This window comes from Nerophis ophidion, linkage group LG26 (assembly GCF_033978795.1).
Source record: "Nerophis ophidion isolate RoL-2023_Sa linkage group LG26, RoL_Noph_v1.0, whole genome shotgun sequence".
NCBI classification, from domain to species: Eukaryota; Metazoa; Chordata; class Actinopteri; order Syngnathiformes; family Syngnathidae; genus Nerophis; species Nerophis ophidion.
This window is the reverse complement of record NC_084636.1, coordinates 33,398,916-33,416,460: the sequence shown is the minus strand read 5'-3', so window position 1 is coordinate 33,416,460 and position 17,545 is coordinate 33,398,916. Positions and strand designations below refer to the sequence as shown.

At 34.3% G+C, this 17,545-nt stretch overlaps 1 protein-coding gene across 1 annotated transcript in view; it reads left to right on the top strand.

Moving 5' to 3' along the window:
• The window catches only part of shroom2a (shroom family member 2a), a 135,547-nt gene extending 119,465 nt beyond the window's left edge, over positions 1 to 16,082 (top strand). The window contains 5 exon segments of the mRNA XM_061888342.1: positions 1 to 423; positions 6,181 to 6,340; positions 6,414 to 6,686; positions 14,792 to 14,872; positions 14,874 to 16,082. The exon segment at positions 1 to 423 is cut by the window's left edge and continues 42 nt beyond it. Of these exon segments, the coding sequence (XP_061744326.1) occupies positions 1 to 423; positions 6,181 to 6,340; positions 6,414 to 6,686; positions 14,792 to 14,872; positions 14,874 to 15,065 (1,129 nt within the window). The 3' untranslated portion in view covers positions 15,066 to 16,082.
• Positions 16,083 to 17,545: the final 1,463 nt, after the last annotated feature.

Genomic DNA, 17,545 nt, shown 5'->3' with positions numbered 1-17,545 from the left:
CGTCAGGACCCTGCGGGACCCTGAGAGCGGCTCCTCTGCGGCGAGTGGCGGCCCCGACATGAGCAGGCTGGGCAGCCTGGGGGCGGGCGGGCAGGACTCGCTCTTCTGCGCCTTCAGCCGCCAGAGACCAGCAGGGTCTTCACCTCCCGGTCCACCCGAGACCCCGGAGGACCCCGACAGGACCCGTGTGGAGGACCCCGACAGGACGGCGAGGGTCTCTGAGGAGCAGAAGAGGGAGGAACTGGCCCGGGACATCATGGACAAGGACAAGTCCCTGGCAGAGATCCTGGACCAGAGCAAGATGAAGACCACCATGGACCTGATGGAGGGCATCTTCCCTCAAGGGGAGCGACTGCTGGACGCGGCAAACCAGCGCAGGAAAGGCCCATCCAAGTCCGCCACCACACGCCCTGTTGAAGAAAGGTCAGCCTCCATTTTTAACTCCTTCCAGACTTCTGGCACTCTTTTGACTTTTAAACAAAGACCAGATTTTATTTGCGTTATTCAAGGTCAAATTGTTGTCTAACAGTGTCTTTTGTAAAACTACTAGCATAGCAACGCCAGCTACATGCCAACATTACACTTCAACATCATGCTAAGTTAGCAACACTAGCATAGCTATGTGAGCCACCTGCTAACATTACATTTCAACATCATGCTAGGTTAGTAACACTAGCATAGCTATATGAGTTACATGCTATGATTAAATTTTACAGTAACATCATGCTAGGTTGGCAACACTAGCATTGCTATGTGAGCTACATGCTACTAGCATAGATACGCAAGCTACATGCTACTAGCATAGATACGCCAGCTACATGCCAACATTACACTTCAACATCATGCTATGTTAGTAACAGTAGCGTAGCTATCTGAGCTACATGCTAACAATACATTTTAACGACATGATAGGTTGGCAACACTAGCATAGGTATGTGAGCTACAGGCTAACATTACATTTCAACATCATGCTAGGTTAGCACCACTAGCATAGCTATGTGAGCTACATGCGAAAATTACATTTATCATCATACTAGGTTAGCAACGCTAGCATAGCTTTGTAAGCTACATTCTAATATTGCACTTTAACATCATGCTAAGTTAGCAACACTAGCATAGCTATGTGAGCTACAGGCTAACATTACATTTCAACATCATGCTAGGATAGCAACACTAGCATAGCTATGTGAGCTACATGCGAAAATTACATTTATCATCATACTAGGTTAGCAACGCTAGCATAGCTTTGTAAGCTACATTCTAATATTGCACTTTAACATCATGCTAAGTTAGCAACACTAGCATAGCTATGTGAGCCACCTGCTAACATTACACTTCAACATCATGCTAGGTTAGTAACACTAGCATAGCTAAATGAGTTACATGCTATGATTAAATTTTACAGTAACATCATGCTAGGTTGGCAACACTAGCATTGCTATGTGAGCTACATGCTACTAGCATAGATACGCAAGCTACATGCTACTAGCATAGATACGCCAGCTACATGCCAACATTACACTTTAACATCATGCTATGTTAGTAACAGTAGCGTAGCTATCTGAGCTATATGCTAACAATACATTTTAACGACATGATAGGTTGGCAACACTAGCATAGGTATGTGAGCTACAGGCTAACATTACTTTTCAACATCATGCTAGGTTAGCAACACTAGCATAGCTATGTGAGCTACATGCGAAAATTACATTTATCATCATACTAGGTTAGCAACGCTAGCAGAGCTTTGTAAGCTACATTCTAATATTGCACTTTAACATCATGCTAAGTTAGCAACACTAGCATAGCTATGTGAGCCACCTGCTAACATTACACTTCAACATCATGCTAGGTTAGTAACACTAGCATAGCTATATGAGTTACATGCTATGATTAAATTTTACAGTAACATCATGCTAGGTTGGCAACACTAGCATTGCTATGTGAGCTACATGCTACTAGCATAGATACGCAAGCTACATGCTACTAGCATAGATACGCCAGCTACATGCCAACATTACACTTTAACATCATGCTATGTTAGTAACAGTAGCGTAGCTATCTGAGCTACATGCTAACAATACATTTTAACGACATGATAGGTTGGCAACACTAGCATAGGTATGTGAGCTACAGGCTAACATTACATTTCAACATCATGCTGGGTTAGCACCACTAGCATAGCTATGTGAGCTACATGCTAAAATTACATTTATCATCATACTAGGTTAGCAACGCTAGCATAGCTTTGTAAGCTACATTCTAATATTGCACTTTAACATCATGCTAAGTTAGCAACACTAGCATAGCTATGTGAGCCACCTGCTAACAATACACTTCAACATCATGCTAGGTTAGCAACACTAGCATAGCTATGTGAGCTACATACTAAAATTACATTTATCATCATATTAGGTTAGCAACGCTAGCATAGCTTTGTAAGCTACATTCTAATATTGCACTTTAACATCATGCTACGTTAGCAACACTAGCATAGCTATGTGAGCCACCTGCTAACAATACACTTCAACATCATGCTAGGTTAGTAACACTAGCATAGCTATATGAGTTACATGCTATGATTAAATTTTACAGTAACATCATGGTAGGTTGGCAACACTAGCATTGCTATGTGAGCTACATGCTACTAGCATAGATACGCCAGCTACATGCCAACATTACACTTTAACATCATGCTATGTTAGTAACAGTAGCGTAGCTATCTGAGCTACATGCTAACAATACATTTTAACGACATGATAGGTTGGCAACACTAGCATAGGTATGTGAGCTACAGGCTAACATTACATTTCAACATCATGCTAGGTTAGCAACACTAGCATAGCTATGTGAGCTACATGCTAAAATGACATTTATCATCATATTAGGTTAGCAATGCTAGCATAGCTTTGTAAGCTACATTCTAATATTGCATTTTAACATCATGCTAAGTTAGCAACACTAGCATAGCTGTGTGAGCCACCTGCTAACAATACACTTCAACATCATGCTAGGTTAGTAACACTAGCATAGCTATATGAGTTACATGCTATGATTAAATTTTACAGTAACATCATGCTAGGTTGGCAACACTAGCATTGCTATGTGAGCTACATGCTACTAGCATAGATACACAAGCTACATGCTACTAGCATAGATACGCCAGCTACATGCCAACATTACACTTTAACATCATGCTATGTTAGTAACAGTAGCGTAGCTATCTGAGCTACATGCTAACAATACATTTTAACGACATGATAGGTTGGCAACACTAGCATAGGTATGTGAGCTACAGGCTAACATTACATTTCAACATCATGCTAGGTTAGCAACACTAGCATAGCTATGTGAGCCACCTGCTAACATTACAATTCAACATCATGCTAGGTTAGCACCACTAGCATAGCTATATGAGCTACATGCCTAAGTTATATTTGACATTGTCACGTCAAATTTCTTCTCCCTACAAACCCCCCCTCCCCCCAATTTACTTCCGGGGTCATGATTAATACAGACGTTTTGTTAAAGCTATATTATAAAAATACAGACGTTTATATTATAAAAAAAATTTTAAAACAGTTTACAAACACAAGCTATGGGATGACATTAGAGGAAACGTGACCCCGGAAGTAAATGCGTAATCCCATAGCTTGTGTTTGTAAATTGTTTTTTAAATGTTTTTATAATATAGCGTTGACAAAACGTCTGTATTTTTATAATATAGCGTTATATTTTTATAATATCGCGTTAACAAAACGTCTGTATTAATCATGACCCCGGAAGTAAATGGGGGGGGAAGAAATTTGGCGTGACAACATCATGCCAGGTTAGCAACATTAGCATAGCTACGTGAGCTACATGCTAACATTACACTTTAACATCTTGCTAGGTTAGCAACACTAGCATAGCTCTGTGAGCTCGATGTTATTATAACATTTAACATCATGCTAGGTTAGTAACAGTAGCATAGCTATATGAGTTACATGCTATGATTACATTTTACAGTAACATCATGCTAGGTTGGCAACACTAGCATTGCTATGTGAGCTACATGCTACTAGCATGGATACGCAAGCTACATGCTAACATTACACTTTGACATCGTGCTAGGTTGGTAACAGTAGCCTAGCTATATGAGCTAAATGTTGAGAATACATTTTAACTTCATGTTAGGTTGGCAACACTAGCATAGGTATGTGACCTACATGCTAACATTACATTTCAACATCATGCTAGGTTAGCAACACTAGCACAGTTATGTGAGCTACATGCTAACGTTACATTTTTAACATCATGCTAAGTTAGCAACTCTAGCATAGTTTTGAGAGCTGCCTGCTAACATTACACTTTAGCATCATGCTAGGTTAGTAACACTAGCATAGCTACGTGAGCTACATGCTAACATTACACTTTAACATATTGCTAGGTTAGCAACACTAGCATAGCTCTGTGAGCTCGATGCTATTATAACATTTAACATCATGCTAGGTTAGTAACAGTAGCATAGCTATATGAGTTACATGCTATGATTACATTTTACAGTAACATCATGCTAGGTTGGCAACACTAGCATTGCTATGTGAGCTACATGCTACTAGCATGGATACGCAAGCTACATGCTAACATTACACTTTGACATCATGCTAGGTTAGTAACAGTAGCCTAGCTAAATGAGCTAAATGTTAAGAATACATTTTAACTTCATGTTAGGTTGGCAACACTAGCATAGGTATGTGAGCTACATGCTAACATTACATTTCAACATCATGCTAGGTTAGCAACACTAGCACAGCTATGTGAGCTACATGCTAACATTACATTTTTAACATCATGCTAGGTTAGCAACGCTAGGATAGTTTTGAGAGCCGCCTGCTAACATTACACTTTAGCATCATGCTAGGTTAGTAACACTAGCATAGCTACGTGAGCTACATGCTAACATTACACTTTAACATCTTGCTAGGTTAGCAACACTAGCATAGCTCTGTGAGCTCGATGTTATTATAACATTTAACATCATGCTAGGTTAGTAACAGTAGCATAGCTATATGAGTTACATGCTATGATTACATTTTACAGTAACATCATGCTAGGTTGGCAACACTAGCATTGCTATGTGAGCTACATGCTACTAGCATAGATACGCAAGCTACATGCTAACATTACACTTTGACATCATGCTAGGTTAGTAACAGTAGCCTAGCTATATGAGCTAAATGTTAAGAATACATTTTAACTTCATGTTAGGTTGGCAACACTAGCATAGGTATGTGACCTACATGCTAACATTACATTTCAACATCATGCTAGGTTAGCAACACTAGCACAGCTATGTGAGCTACATGCTAACGTTACATTTTTAACATCATGCTAGGTTAGCAATGCTAGCATAGTTTTGAGAGCCGCCTGCTAACATTACACTTTAGCATCATGCTAGGTTAGTAACACTAGCATAGCTACGTGAGCTACATGCTAACATTACACTTTAACATCTTGCTAGGTTAGCAACATTAGCATAGCTCTGTGAGCTCGATGTTACTATAACATTTAACATCATGCTAGTTTAGTAACAGTAGCATAGCTATATGAGTTACATGCTATGATTAAATTTTACAGTAACATCATGCTAGGTTGGCAACACTAGCATTGCTATGTGAGCTACATTCTAACATTACACTTTGACATCATGCTAGGTTAGTAACAGTAGCCTAGCTATATGAGCTAAATGTTAACAATACATTTTAACTTCATGTTAGGTTGGCAACACTAGCATAGGTATGTGAGCTACATGCTAACATTACATTTCAACATCATGCTGGGTTAGCAACACTAGCACAGCTATGTGAGCTACATGCTAACATTACATTTTTAACATCATGCTAGGTTAGCAACGCTAGCATAGTTTTGAGAGCCGCCTGCTAACATTACACTTTAGCATCATGCTAGGTTATTAACACTAGCATAGCTTCGTGAGCTACATGCTAACATTACACTTTAACATAATTCTAGATTAACACTGGCATAGCTTTGTGAGCCACCTGCTAACATTACACTTTAACATCATGCTACGTTAGCAACACTAGCATAGCTATGTGAGCTACATGCTAACATGACATAGCAGGACAGCTTTAAAACAACATTAACTGTTGTTAAAAAATGTTATGTTCTTCATTAAAGAGAAAAGGAGGACAATATGGTTGCCATGGTCACCAGCTCCGCCTACTACAGTACTTCAGCCCCCAAAGCCGAGCTCCTCATCAAAATGAAGGATATGCAGGACCAGAACGAGGACGAGGACTACGACGACGAGCTGGACATGGACTTGGCCAACAAGAAGGTGAAGTTTATTAAAAGTTATGTTTTCCCAGCCTGCTGTGGACTATGAGTGAAACAACGTCTTGCTGGAGCAGCAGGAGCTGATCTCCAGCCTGAGCCAGAAACTGCAGGTCCTGCGTGAGGCGCGCCACAGTCTGCAGGAGGACGTGCTGGACAACAACGCTCTGGGCGAGCAGGTGGAGGCCCGAGTCCAGCAGGTGTGCAAGCCCAACGAGCTGGACAAGTTCCGCATGTTCGTGGGGGACCTGGACAAGGTGGTCAGTCTGCTGCTCTCCCTGTCGGGGCGTCTGGCCCGGGTGGAGAACGCCCTCAACAGTCTGGACCGGGACGCCACGCCCGAGGAGCAAGTACGTACACACCTGTGTCCCCAAACCAATTTTTGCTCTTTTAGGTTAGGATTCATCACCAGAGCCCTTGCATTGGGTCCAAATACTTACGATTATGCCCTAACCCATTTTTAAAAGTTTTATTACATTCTTGTGTAATTAACCTGTTATTAATCATTAGTTAACTAACTATGTCCAAATATCCCCAAACTTGTGTGTTGTGAATATTAAGTCATTATTATAAATACTAAGTAATTGTTATGAATAATAATAATAGTACGTCATCATTAAAAATGCTAAGTAGTTATTATGAATAATAAGGAATTATTATGAGTAAAAGGTCAATATTATGAACAATAAACTATTATTATGAATAATAAGTCATTATTATGGATATTAAGTCAGTATTATGAATACTATGTAGTTATTTTGAAGAATGAGTCGTTATTATGAGTAATAAGCCAATATTATGAACAATAAGGGATTGTTATGAATAATAAATCATTATGGATACTAAGTCATTATTATGAGAAATAAGTGATTATTCTGAATATTAAGTCATTATGATAAATAACATGTGGTTATTATGAATAATAAGTCGTTATATTTAGTAATAAGTCAATAATATGAACAATAAGTGATTATTATGAATACCAAGTCATTATGGCTACTAAGTCATTTTTATAAATAATAGGTGATTATTTTGGATACTAAGTCAATATTAGGAATAATAATTCACTATTGTGGATAATAAGTCATTATCAGTAATAAGTGATTATTATAAATGATAAGTCATTATTATGATTTTGATAGATTGATACTTTTATTAGTAGATAACACAGTACAGTACATATTCCGTACAATTGACCACTAAATGGTAACACCCCAATAAGTTTTTCAACTTGTTTAAGTCGGGGTCCACGTTATTTAATTCATGGTAAGTGATAATTATAAGTGATTATTGTTAATAAGTCATTATTATGAAGACCAAGTCATTATTATGAGAAATAAGTGATTATTATGAATATTAAGTCATTATGATAAATAACATGTGATTATTATGAATAATAAGTCGTTATATTTAGTAATAAGTCAATAATATTCAATAAACGGAAATGCTGATTATCGGTCCTGCTAGACACCGACCTCTATTTAATGATACAACTCTAACATTTGACAACCAAACAATTAAACAAGGCGACACGGTAAAGAATCTGGGTATTATCTTCGACCCAACTCTCCCCTTTGAGGCACACATTAAAAGCGTTACTAAAACGGCCTTCTTTCATCTCCGTAATATCGCTAAAATTCGCTCCATTCTGTCCACTAAAGACGCTGAGATCATTATCCATGCACTTATTATTGTCACCGACGTCCCACTGGGTGTGAGTTTTCCTTGCCCTTATGTGGGCCTACCGAGGATGTCGTAGTGGTTTGTGCAGCCCTTTGAGACACTAGTGATTTAGGGCTATATAAGTAAACATTGATTGATTGAGTGATAATATGAACAATAAGTGATTATTATGAATACCAAGTCATTATGGCTACGAAGTCATTTTTATAAATAATAGGTTATTATTTTGGATACAAAGTCAATATTAGGAATAATAATTCACTATTGTGGATAATAAGTCATTATCAGTAATAAGTGATTATTATAAATGATAAGTCATTATTATGATTTTGATAGATTGATACTTTTATTAGTAGATGGCACAGTTCAGTACATATTCCGTACAATTGACCACTAAATGGTAACACCCGAATAAGTTTTTCAACTTGTTTAAGTCGGGGTCCACGTTATTTAATTCATGGTAAGTGATAATTATAAGTGATTATTGTTAATAAGTCATTATTATGAAGACCAAGTCATTATTATGAGAAATAAGTGATTATTATGAATATTAAGTCATTATGATAAATAACATGTGATTATTATGAATAATAAGTCGTTATATTTAGTAATAAGTCAATAATATTCAATAAACGGAAATGCTGATTATCGGTCCTGCTAGACACCGACCTCTATTTAGTAATACAACTCTAACATTTGACAACCAAACAATTAAACAAGGCGACACGTTAAAGAATCTGGGTATTATCTTCGACCCAACTCTCCCCTTTGAGGCACACATTAAAAGCGTTACTAAAACGGCCTTCTTTCATCTCCGTAATATCGCTAAAATTCGCTCCATTCTGTCCACTAAAGACGCTGAGATCATTATCCATGCACTTGTTATTGTCACCGACGTCCCACTGGGTGTGAGTTTTCCTTGCCCTTATGTGGGCCTACCGAGGATGTCGTGGTGGTTTGTGCAGCCCTTTGAGACACTAGTGATTTAGGGCTATATAAGTAAACATTGATTGATTGAGTGATAATATGAACAACAAGTGATTATTATGAATACCAAGTCATTATGGCTACTAAGTCATTTTTATAAATAATAGGTGATTATTTTGGATACTAAGTCATTATTAGGAATAATAATTCACTATTGTGGATAATAAGTCATTATCAGTAACAAGTTATTATTATAAATAATAAGTAATTATTATGATTTTGATTGATTGATACTTTTATTAGTAGATGGCACATTACAGTACATATTCCGTACAATTGACCACTAAATGGTAACACCCGAATAAGTTTTTCAACTTGTTTAAGTCGGGGTCCACGTTATTTAATTCATGGTAAGTGATAATTATAAGTGATTATTGTTAATAAGTCGTTATTATGGATAATAAGTTGTTATTATGAATAATAAGTCATTATTATTAATAATAAGTTGTTGTTGTGAATAATAAGTATTTTTATGAATAAGTCATTAATGGCATAAACGGCCAATAACTTAAAAGATGTTATGAATAATAAGTTATTATCATGGATAATAGGTCATTATTGTGAAAATAAGTGATTATTACCAATAATAAGACATTATTATGAATAATAAGTAATTATTACAGATATAAGTAATTATTATGGATACCAAGTCGTTATTATGAGAAATAAGTCTATTATTAACAATAAGTGATTATTATGAATAATAAGTCATTAAAAGCATAAACGTTACTAACTTAAAAGATGTTATGAATAATAAGTTATTATAAATAATACCTTATTATTATGGATACTAACTCATTATTATAAATAAGTGATTATTATGATTAATAAGTCAATATTATTGATACTAAGTCATTATTTTGGAATAGTAAGTGATCATTATGGATACTAAGTCATTATTATGAATGCATGATTATTATTAATCATAAGTGATGATTATGAATAATAAGTCATTGTCATGAAGTCCTTATGAGTAATAAGTGATTATTTTGTATAATAAATCATTATTATGATTAATAACTGATTATTTTTAATAAGTTGTTACTATGAATAATAAGTCATCATTATGAATAATAAGTCATTAATTGCATCAAAGGTTAATTAAACGGATGGTTATGAAGAATGTCATTAATAGCATCAACAGTTAATAACTTTAAATATGTTATGAATGCTAAGTTATCATTTTGCATAATAAGTTATTATAAATAATAAGTAATTAATAGCAAAACTTTAAAGGATTGTTATGAATGATAAGTAATTATTATGGCTAATAAGTGATTATTATGAATAAGAAGTAATAATTATGATTAATAAATTGTTATTGTTAAGTCATTATTATGAATAATAAGTAATCATTATGAATAATAAATCAGTGTTATGAATAATGAGTCATTAATAGCATCAAAGGTTAATAACTTAAAATTATGTTTGTGAATAATAAGTAATTATTATGAATGATACGTTATTAATCGCATAAAAGGTTAATAGCTTTAAAGGTTATTATGAATAATAAGTAATTATTACAAATAATAAGTAATTGTTATGGATATTAAGTCAGTATTATAAATACTATGTACTTATTATGAATAATAAGTCGTTATTATGAGTAATAAGCCAGTATTATGATTGTTATAAATAGTAAATAATAATTATGGATACTAAGTCATTATTATGAAGACTAATTCATTATTATGAGAAATAAGTGATTATTATGAATAATAAGTGATTATTATGAATATTAAGTCATTATAATAAATAATACGTAGTTATTTTGATTAATAAGTCGTTATTATTAGTAATAAGTCAATAATATGAACAATAAGTGATTATTATGAATGTCAAGTCATTATGGCTACTAAGTCATTTTTATAAATAATAGGTGATTATTTTGGATACTAAGTCATTAGGAATAATAATTCACTATTGTGGATAATAAGTCATTATCAGTAAGAAGTGATTATTATAAATAAGTCATTATTATGATTTTGATTGATTGATTGATACTTTTATTAGTAGATGGCACAGTTCAGTACATATTCCGTACAATTGACCACTAAATGGTAACACCCCAATAAGTTTTTCAACTTGTTTAAGTCGGGGTCCACGTTATTTAATTCATGGTAAGTGATTATTATAAGTGATTATTGTTAAGTCGTTATTATGAATAATAAGTCGTTACTATGAATAATAAGTCGTTTTTATGAATAATAAGTTGTTATTATGAATAATAAGTATTTTTTATGAATAAGTCATTAATAGCATAAACGTCTAATAACTTAAAATATGTTATGAATAATAAGTTATTATTATGGATAATAGGTCATTACTGCGAAAAATAAGTGATTATTACAAATAACAAATCATTATTATGAATAATAAGTGATTATTACAGATATAAGTAATTATTATGGATACTCGTTATTATGAGGAATAAGTCAATATTAATTATTATGAATAATAAGTCATTAATAGCATAAACAGTTACTAACTTAAAAGATGTCATGAATAATAAGTTATTTCAAATAATACCTTATTATTATAGGGACGGCGTGGCGCAGTGGGAGAGTGGCCGTGCGCAACCCGAGGGTCACTGGTTCAAATCCCACCTAGAACCAACCTCGTCACGTCCGTTGTGTCCTGAGCAAGACACTTCACCCTTGCTCCTGATGGGTGCTGGTTGGCGCCTTGCATGGCAGCTCCCTCCATCAGTGTGTGAATGTGTGTGTGAATGGGTAAATGTGGAAGTAGTGTCAAAGCGCTTTGAGTACCTTGAAGCTAGAAAAGCGCTATACAAGTACAACCCATTTATTTATAACCCATTTATTATGGATACTAACTCATTATTATGAATAAGTGATTATTATGAATAATAAGTCAATGTTATGGATACTAAGTAATTATTTTTGAATAATAAGTGATCATTATTTATACTAAGTCATTATTATGGATGCTAAGTCATTGTTATGAATAATGCATGATTATTATTAATCACAAGTGATGATTATGAATAATAAGTCATTGTCATGGAGTCATTATTATGAGTAATAAGTGATTATTTTGTATAATAAATCATTATTATGATTAATAACTGATTATTTTTATTGAGTTGTTTTATGAATAATAAGTCATCATTATGAATAATAAGTCATTAATAGCATCAAAGGTTAATTAAACGGATGGTTATGAATAATGTCATTAATAGCATCAACAGTTAATAACTTTAAATATGTTATGAATGATAAGTTATCATAATGAATAATAAGTTATTCTCATAAATAATAAGTCATTTTTGGCAAACATGTTGACTTTAAAGGATGGTTATGAATGATAAGTAATTATTATGGCTAATAAGTGATTATTATGAATAATAAGTAATTATAATGATTAATAAGTGATTATGGTTAATAAGTCATTATTATGAATAATAAGTAATATTATAAATAATAAATCAGTGTTATGAATAATAAGTCAAAGGTTAATAACTTAAAATTATGTTTGTGAATAATAAGTAATTATTATGAATGATACGTTATTAATAGCATAAAATGTTAATAGCTTTAAAGGGTGTTATGAATAATAAGTAATTATTATGAATAATAAGTAATTATTACGAATAAGTAATTATTATGGATACTAAGTAATTATTATGACTAAGTGATTATTATGAATAATAAGTGATTATTATTAAGAAGTCATTATGATGAATAATAAGACATTATTATAAATAATAAGTCATCATTATGAATAACAAATCATTAATATGAATATTAAGTCATTAATCGCATCAAACTTAAAAGGATGTTTGTGAATAATTGGTAATTATTATTAAAATTACATTATTAATAGCATAAATGTTAATAACTTTAAAGGATGGTTATGAATGATAAGTAATTATTATGAGTAAGTGATTATTATGAATAATAAGTAATTGTAATGATTAATAAGTGATTATGGTTAATAAGTCATTATTATGAATAATAAGTAATCATTATAAATAATAAATCAGTGTTATGAATAATAAGTCATTAATCGCATCAAACTTGAAAGGATGTTTGTGAATAATTAGTAATTATTATTAAAATTACATTATTAATAGCATAAAATGTTAATAACTTTAAAGGATAAGTAATTATTATGGCTAATAAGTGATTATTATGAATAATAAGTAATTATAATAATTAATAAGTGATTATGGTTAATAAGTCATTATTATGAATAATAAGTAATCATTATGAATAATAAATCAGTGTTATGAATAATAAGTCAAAGGTTAATAACTTAAAATTATGTTTGTGAATAATAAGTAATTATTATGAATGATACGTTATTAATAGCATAAAATGTTAATAGCTTTAAAGGGTGTTATGAATAATAAGTAATTATTATGAATAATAAGTAATTATTACGAATAAGTAATTATTATGAATAATAAGTAATTATTACGAATAAGTAATTATTATGGATACTAAGTAATTATTATGACTAAGTGATTATTATGAATAATAAGTGATTATTATTAAGAAGTCATTATGATGAATAATAAGACATTATTATAAATAATAAGTCATCATTATGAATAACAAATCATTAATATGAATATTAAGTCATTAATCGCATCAAACTTAAAAGGATGTTTGTGAATAATTGGTAATTATTATTAAAATTACATTATTAATAGCATAAAATGTTAATAACTTTAAAGGATGGTTATGAATGATAAGTAATTATTATGGCTAATAAGTGATTATTATGAATAATAAGTGATAATGGTAAATAAGGCATTATTATGAATAATAAGTAATCATTATAAATAATAAATCAGTGTTATGAATAATAAGTCAAAGGTTAATAACTTAAAATTATGTTTGTGAATAATAAGTAATTATTATGAATGATACGTTATTAATAGCATAAAGGGTTAATAGCTTTAAAGGGTGTTATGAATAATAAGTAATTATTAGGAATAATAAGTCATTATTATGGATACTACGTAATTATTATGACTAAGTGATTATTATGAAAATAAGGGATTATTGTTAAGAAGTCATTATAATGAATAATAAGTCATTATTATAAATAATAAGTCGTCATTATGAATAACAAATCATTAATATGAATATTAAGTCATTAATCGCATCAAACTTGAAAGGATGTTTGTGAATAATTAGTAATTATTATGAAAATTACATTATTAATAGCATAAAATGTTAATAACTTTAAAGGATGGTTATGAATAATAAGTAATTATTATGAATACTAAGTCATTATTATGGATACTAAGTCATTATTATGAATACTAAATCATTATGGATACTAAGTCATTATTAATGATAAATTATTATTATCAATAATAGGTCGTTAATATGAATACTGTGTGATTGTTATGAACAATAAATGATCATTATAAATAATAAGTGGTTATGAATACTATGTGATCATTATCAACAACAATTGATCATTATGAATAGTAAGTGATCATTATGAGTAATAAGTGGTTATTATGAATAGTAAGTGATCATTATGAGTAATAAGTGGTTATTATGAATAGTAAGTGATCATTATGAGTAATAAGTGTTTTTTATGAATAGTAAGTGATCATTATGAGTAATAGGTGGTTATTATGAATAGTAAGTGATCATTATGAGTAATAAGTGGTTATTATGAATACTAAGTGATCATTATGAGTAATAAGTGGTTATTATGAATAGCACCAGAGGGGGGTGGAGGTGACTCAGGTGGTGCAAAAGTCTTCTGAGGTTGGACGTGCTTTGGCATCTCCCTCCAGCGCACGCTGACGGAGAAGAGGAAGCTGCTGATCCGGCAGCACGAGGACGCCAAGGAGTTGAAGGAGAACCTGGACCGGCGGGGAGCGCGCCGTCTACGAGATCCTGGCCAGCTACCTGGCGCAGGACGGCATGGCGGACTATGAGCACTTTGTCAAGATGAAGTCGGCGCTCATCATGGAGCAGCGTAAGCTGGAGGACAAGATCAAGCTGGGCGAGGAGCAGCTCAAGTGTCTGCTGGACAGTCTGCCAGCGGACCAGAGGCGGGCCTTCTGACACCCCGGCCGCACTTCCTGCCCGCGTCCAGCAGAGGGGGTCAGAAACACACACACACACTGTACATTGCATCAAGCCTCTCCTTCTTCTTCTAGTAATTTATTGTAGCCTTTTGGGTCTGCAAAGGAAGTCCACGCCACCTCACTTCCTGTTTCTCACTTCACCAATTTCACTTGACAACTATTCAGTATCAATCACTTGGATGTGCTACTTTTGTTTACACACCTTCTTCTTCTTCTTGCCTTGTTTGCACCACTCCTGTGGTTTCTTTCATTTTCACTCACTTCTTCCCAACTTTAAAAGACACAACTTGCTCCGCCTTAGAACAAATGTGTTCCATTTTTTTTTTGGCGACCTGTTCTAAAAAAATACAAATAAAAACAGTGGAATAAAAGAGCGAATGTGACAATAAATAGTTGCAATGTTGACTCCAATAACGCAACGTTTTGTTTTTTTTTTCTTTAAAACTGCTCAAAAGAATCTGCGATGAGGTAGCGACTTGTCCAGGGTTTAGCCTGCCTTCCGCCCGAATGCAGCCGAGATAGGCTCCAGCGACCCCAAAAGGGACAAGCGATAGAAAATGGATGGATGCTCAAAAAATAATAATGAATCAAAATTAATGGTGGTATGCTTCACGGTGGCAGAGGGGTTAGTGCGTCTGCCTCACAATACGAAGGTCCTGCAGTCTTGGGTTCAAATCCAGGCTCGGGATCTTTCTGTGTGGAGTTTGCATGTTCTCCCCGTGACTGCGTGGGTTCCCTCCGGGTACTCCGGCTTCCTCCCACTTCCAAAGACATGCACCTGGGGATAGGTTGATTGGCAACACTAAAAAATGGGCCCTAGTGTGTGAATGTGAGTGTGAATGTTGTCTGTCTATCTGTGTTGGCCCTGCGATGAGGTGGCGACTTGTCCAGGGTGTACCCCGCCTTCCGCCCGATTGTAGCTGAGATAGGCGCCAGCGCCCCCCGCCACCCCAAAAGGGAATAAGCGGTAGAAAATGGATGGATGGATGAATTATTGCATGTTTTTGGCCAAAAACAAAAATGTATTATCGATGGCTAAATATGAACTTGATCTAGAGCAGGGGTGCCCACACTTTTTCTGCAGGCGAGCTACTTTTCAATTGACCAACTCGAGGGGATCTACCTCATTTATATATATCATTTATATTTATTTATTTATGAAAGAGACATTTTTGTAAACAAGTTCAATGTGTTTAATGATAATACAAGCATGTGTAACACATATAGATGTCTTTCTTTCACAAAGACAAGAATATAAGTTTGTGTATTACCTGATTCTGATGACTTGCATTGATTGGAATCAGACAGTAATGATGATAACGCCCACATTTTCAAATGGAGGAGAAAAAAAAGTTGTCCTTTCTGTACAATACCACATGAAAGTGGTTGGTTTTTGGCATCTAATTCATCCAGCTTCCATACACTTTACAAGAAAAACATTGGCGGCAAATTCCGTAGCTTGCTTGATTGACATTCACGGCACCCGAGGGTCTTGTGAGATGACGCTGGCTGCTGCCAGTTCATTATTATGAAAAAATGACAGAGAGGAAGGCGAGAAACACTTTTTATTTCAACAGACTTTCGCGCCCTCCCTTCCGTCAAAACTCTAAAGGCCGACTGCACATTTCCTATCTTCACAATAAAAGCCCTGCTTCATGCTGCCTGCGCTAACAAAATAAGAGTCTCGGAAAGCTGGCGTGCACAAGTGATGTGCACGCCAGCTTTCTGAGGGATCGCTTGTGCACGCCAGTTTTCCGAGACTCTGTATTTAGTTAGCGCAGGCAGCATGAAGCAGGGCTTTTATTGTGAAGATAGGAAATGTGCAGTCGGCCTTTAGAGTTTTGACGGAAGGTACGGCGCGAGAGTCTGTTGAAATAAAAAGTGTTTCTGGCCTTCCTCTCGGTCACATTTTCATAATAATGATCTTGCAGCAGCCAGCGTCATCTCACAAGACCCTCCGGTACCGTGAATGTCATTTAAGTGACGTCTTGGTGAAGATTGATGATCACTAATTTTTAGGTCTATTTATTTTAAAAGCCTGGCTGGAGATCGACTGACACACCCCCCGCGGTCGACTGGTAGCTCGCGATCGACGTAATGGGCACCCCTGATCTAGAGTTTTAAGCATTTAAAATAAAAAAAAATAGATACACATGTATGACTTATTTGTAACACTTTAATGAGTGGGACCCTGAGAATTGTATTGGCGTCAGGTTCAATTAAACAGAGACTGAATTCAATTTAGCTCAATTGAAGAGAAACGTCTGGGCTGTACTCTTTTTGCAGTCTCCCGCCACGCTCTGACCAAAGATTATACGCCTCTTCTTTTATTTGGACTTTTACCTGATTACATGCCCACAGCTGTTTCTTTTAAGGAAGGGGGGTCATAAACAGCTGTCACCTTTGGTTACAAAACAGTTCGAAGCAGGGTCAGGTCCTCCTTCCTCTCCGGTTTGT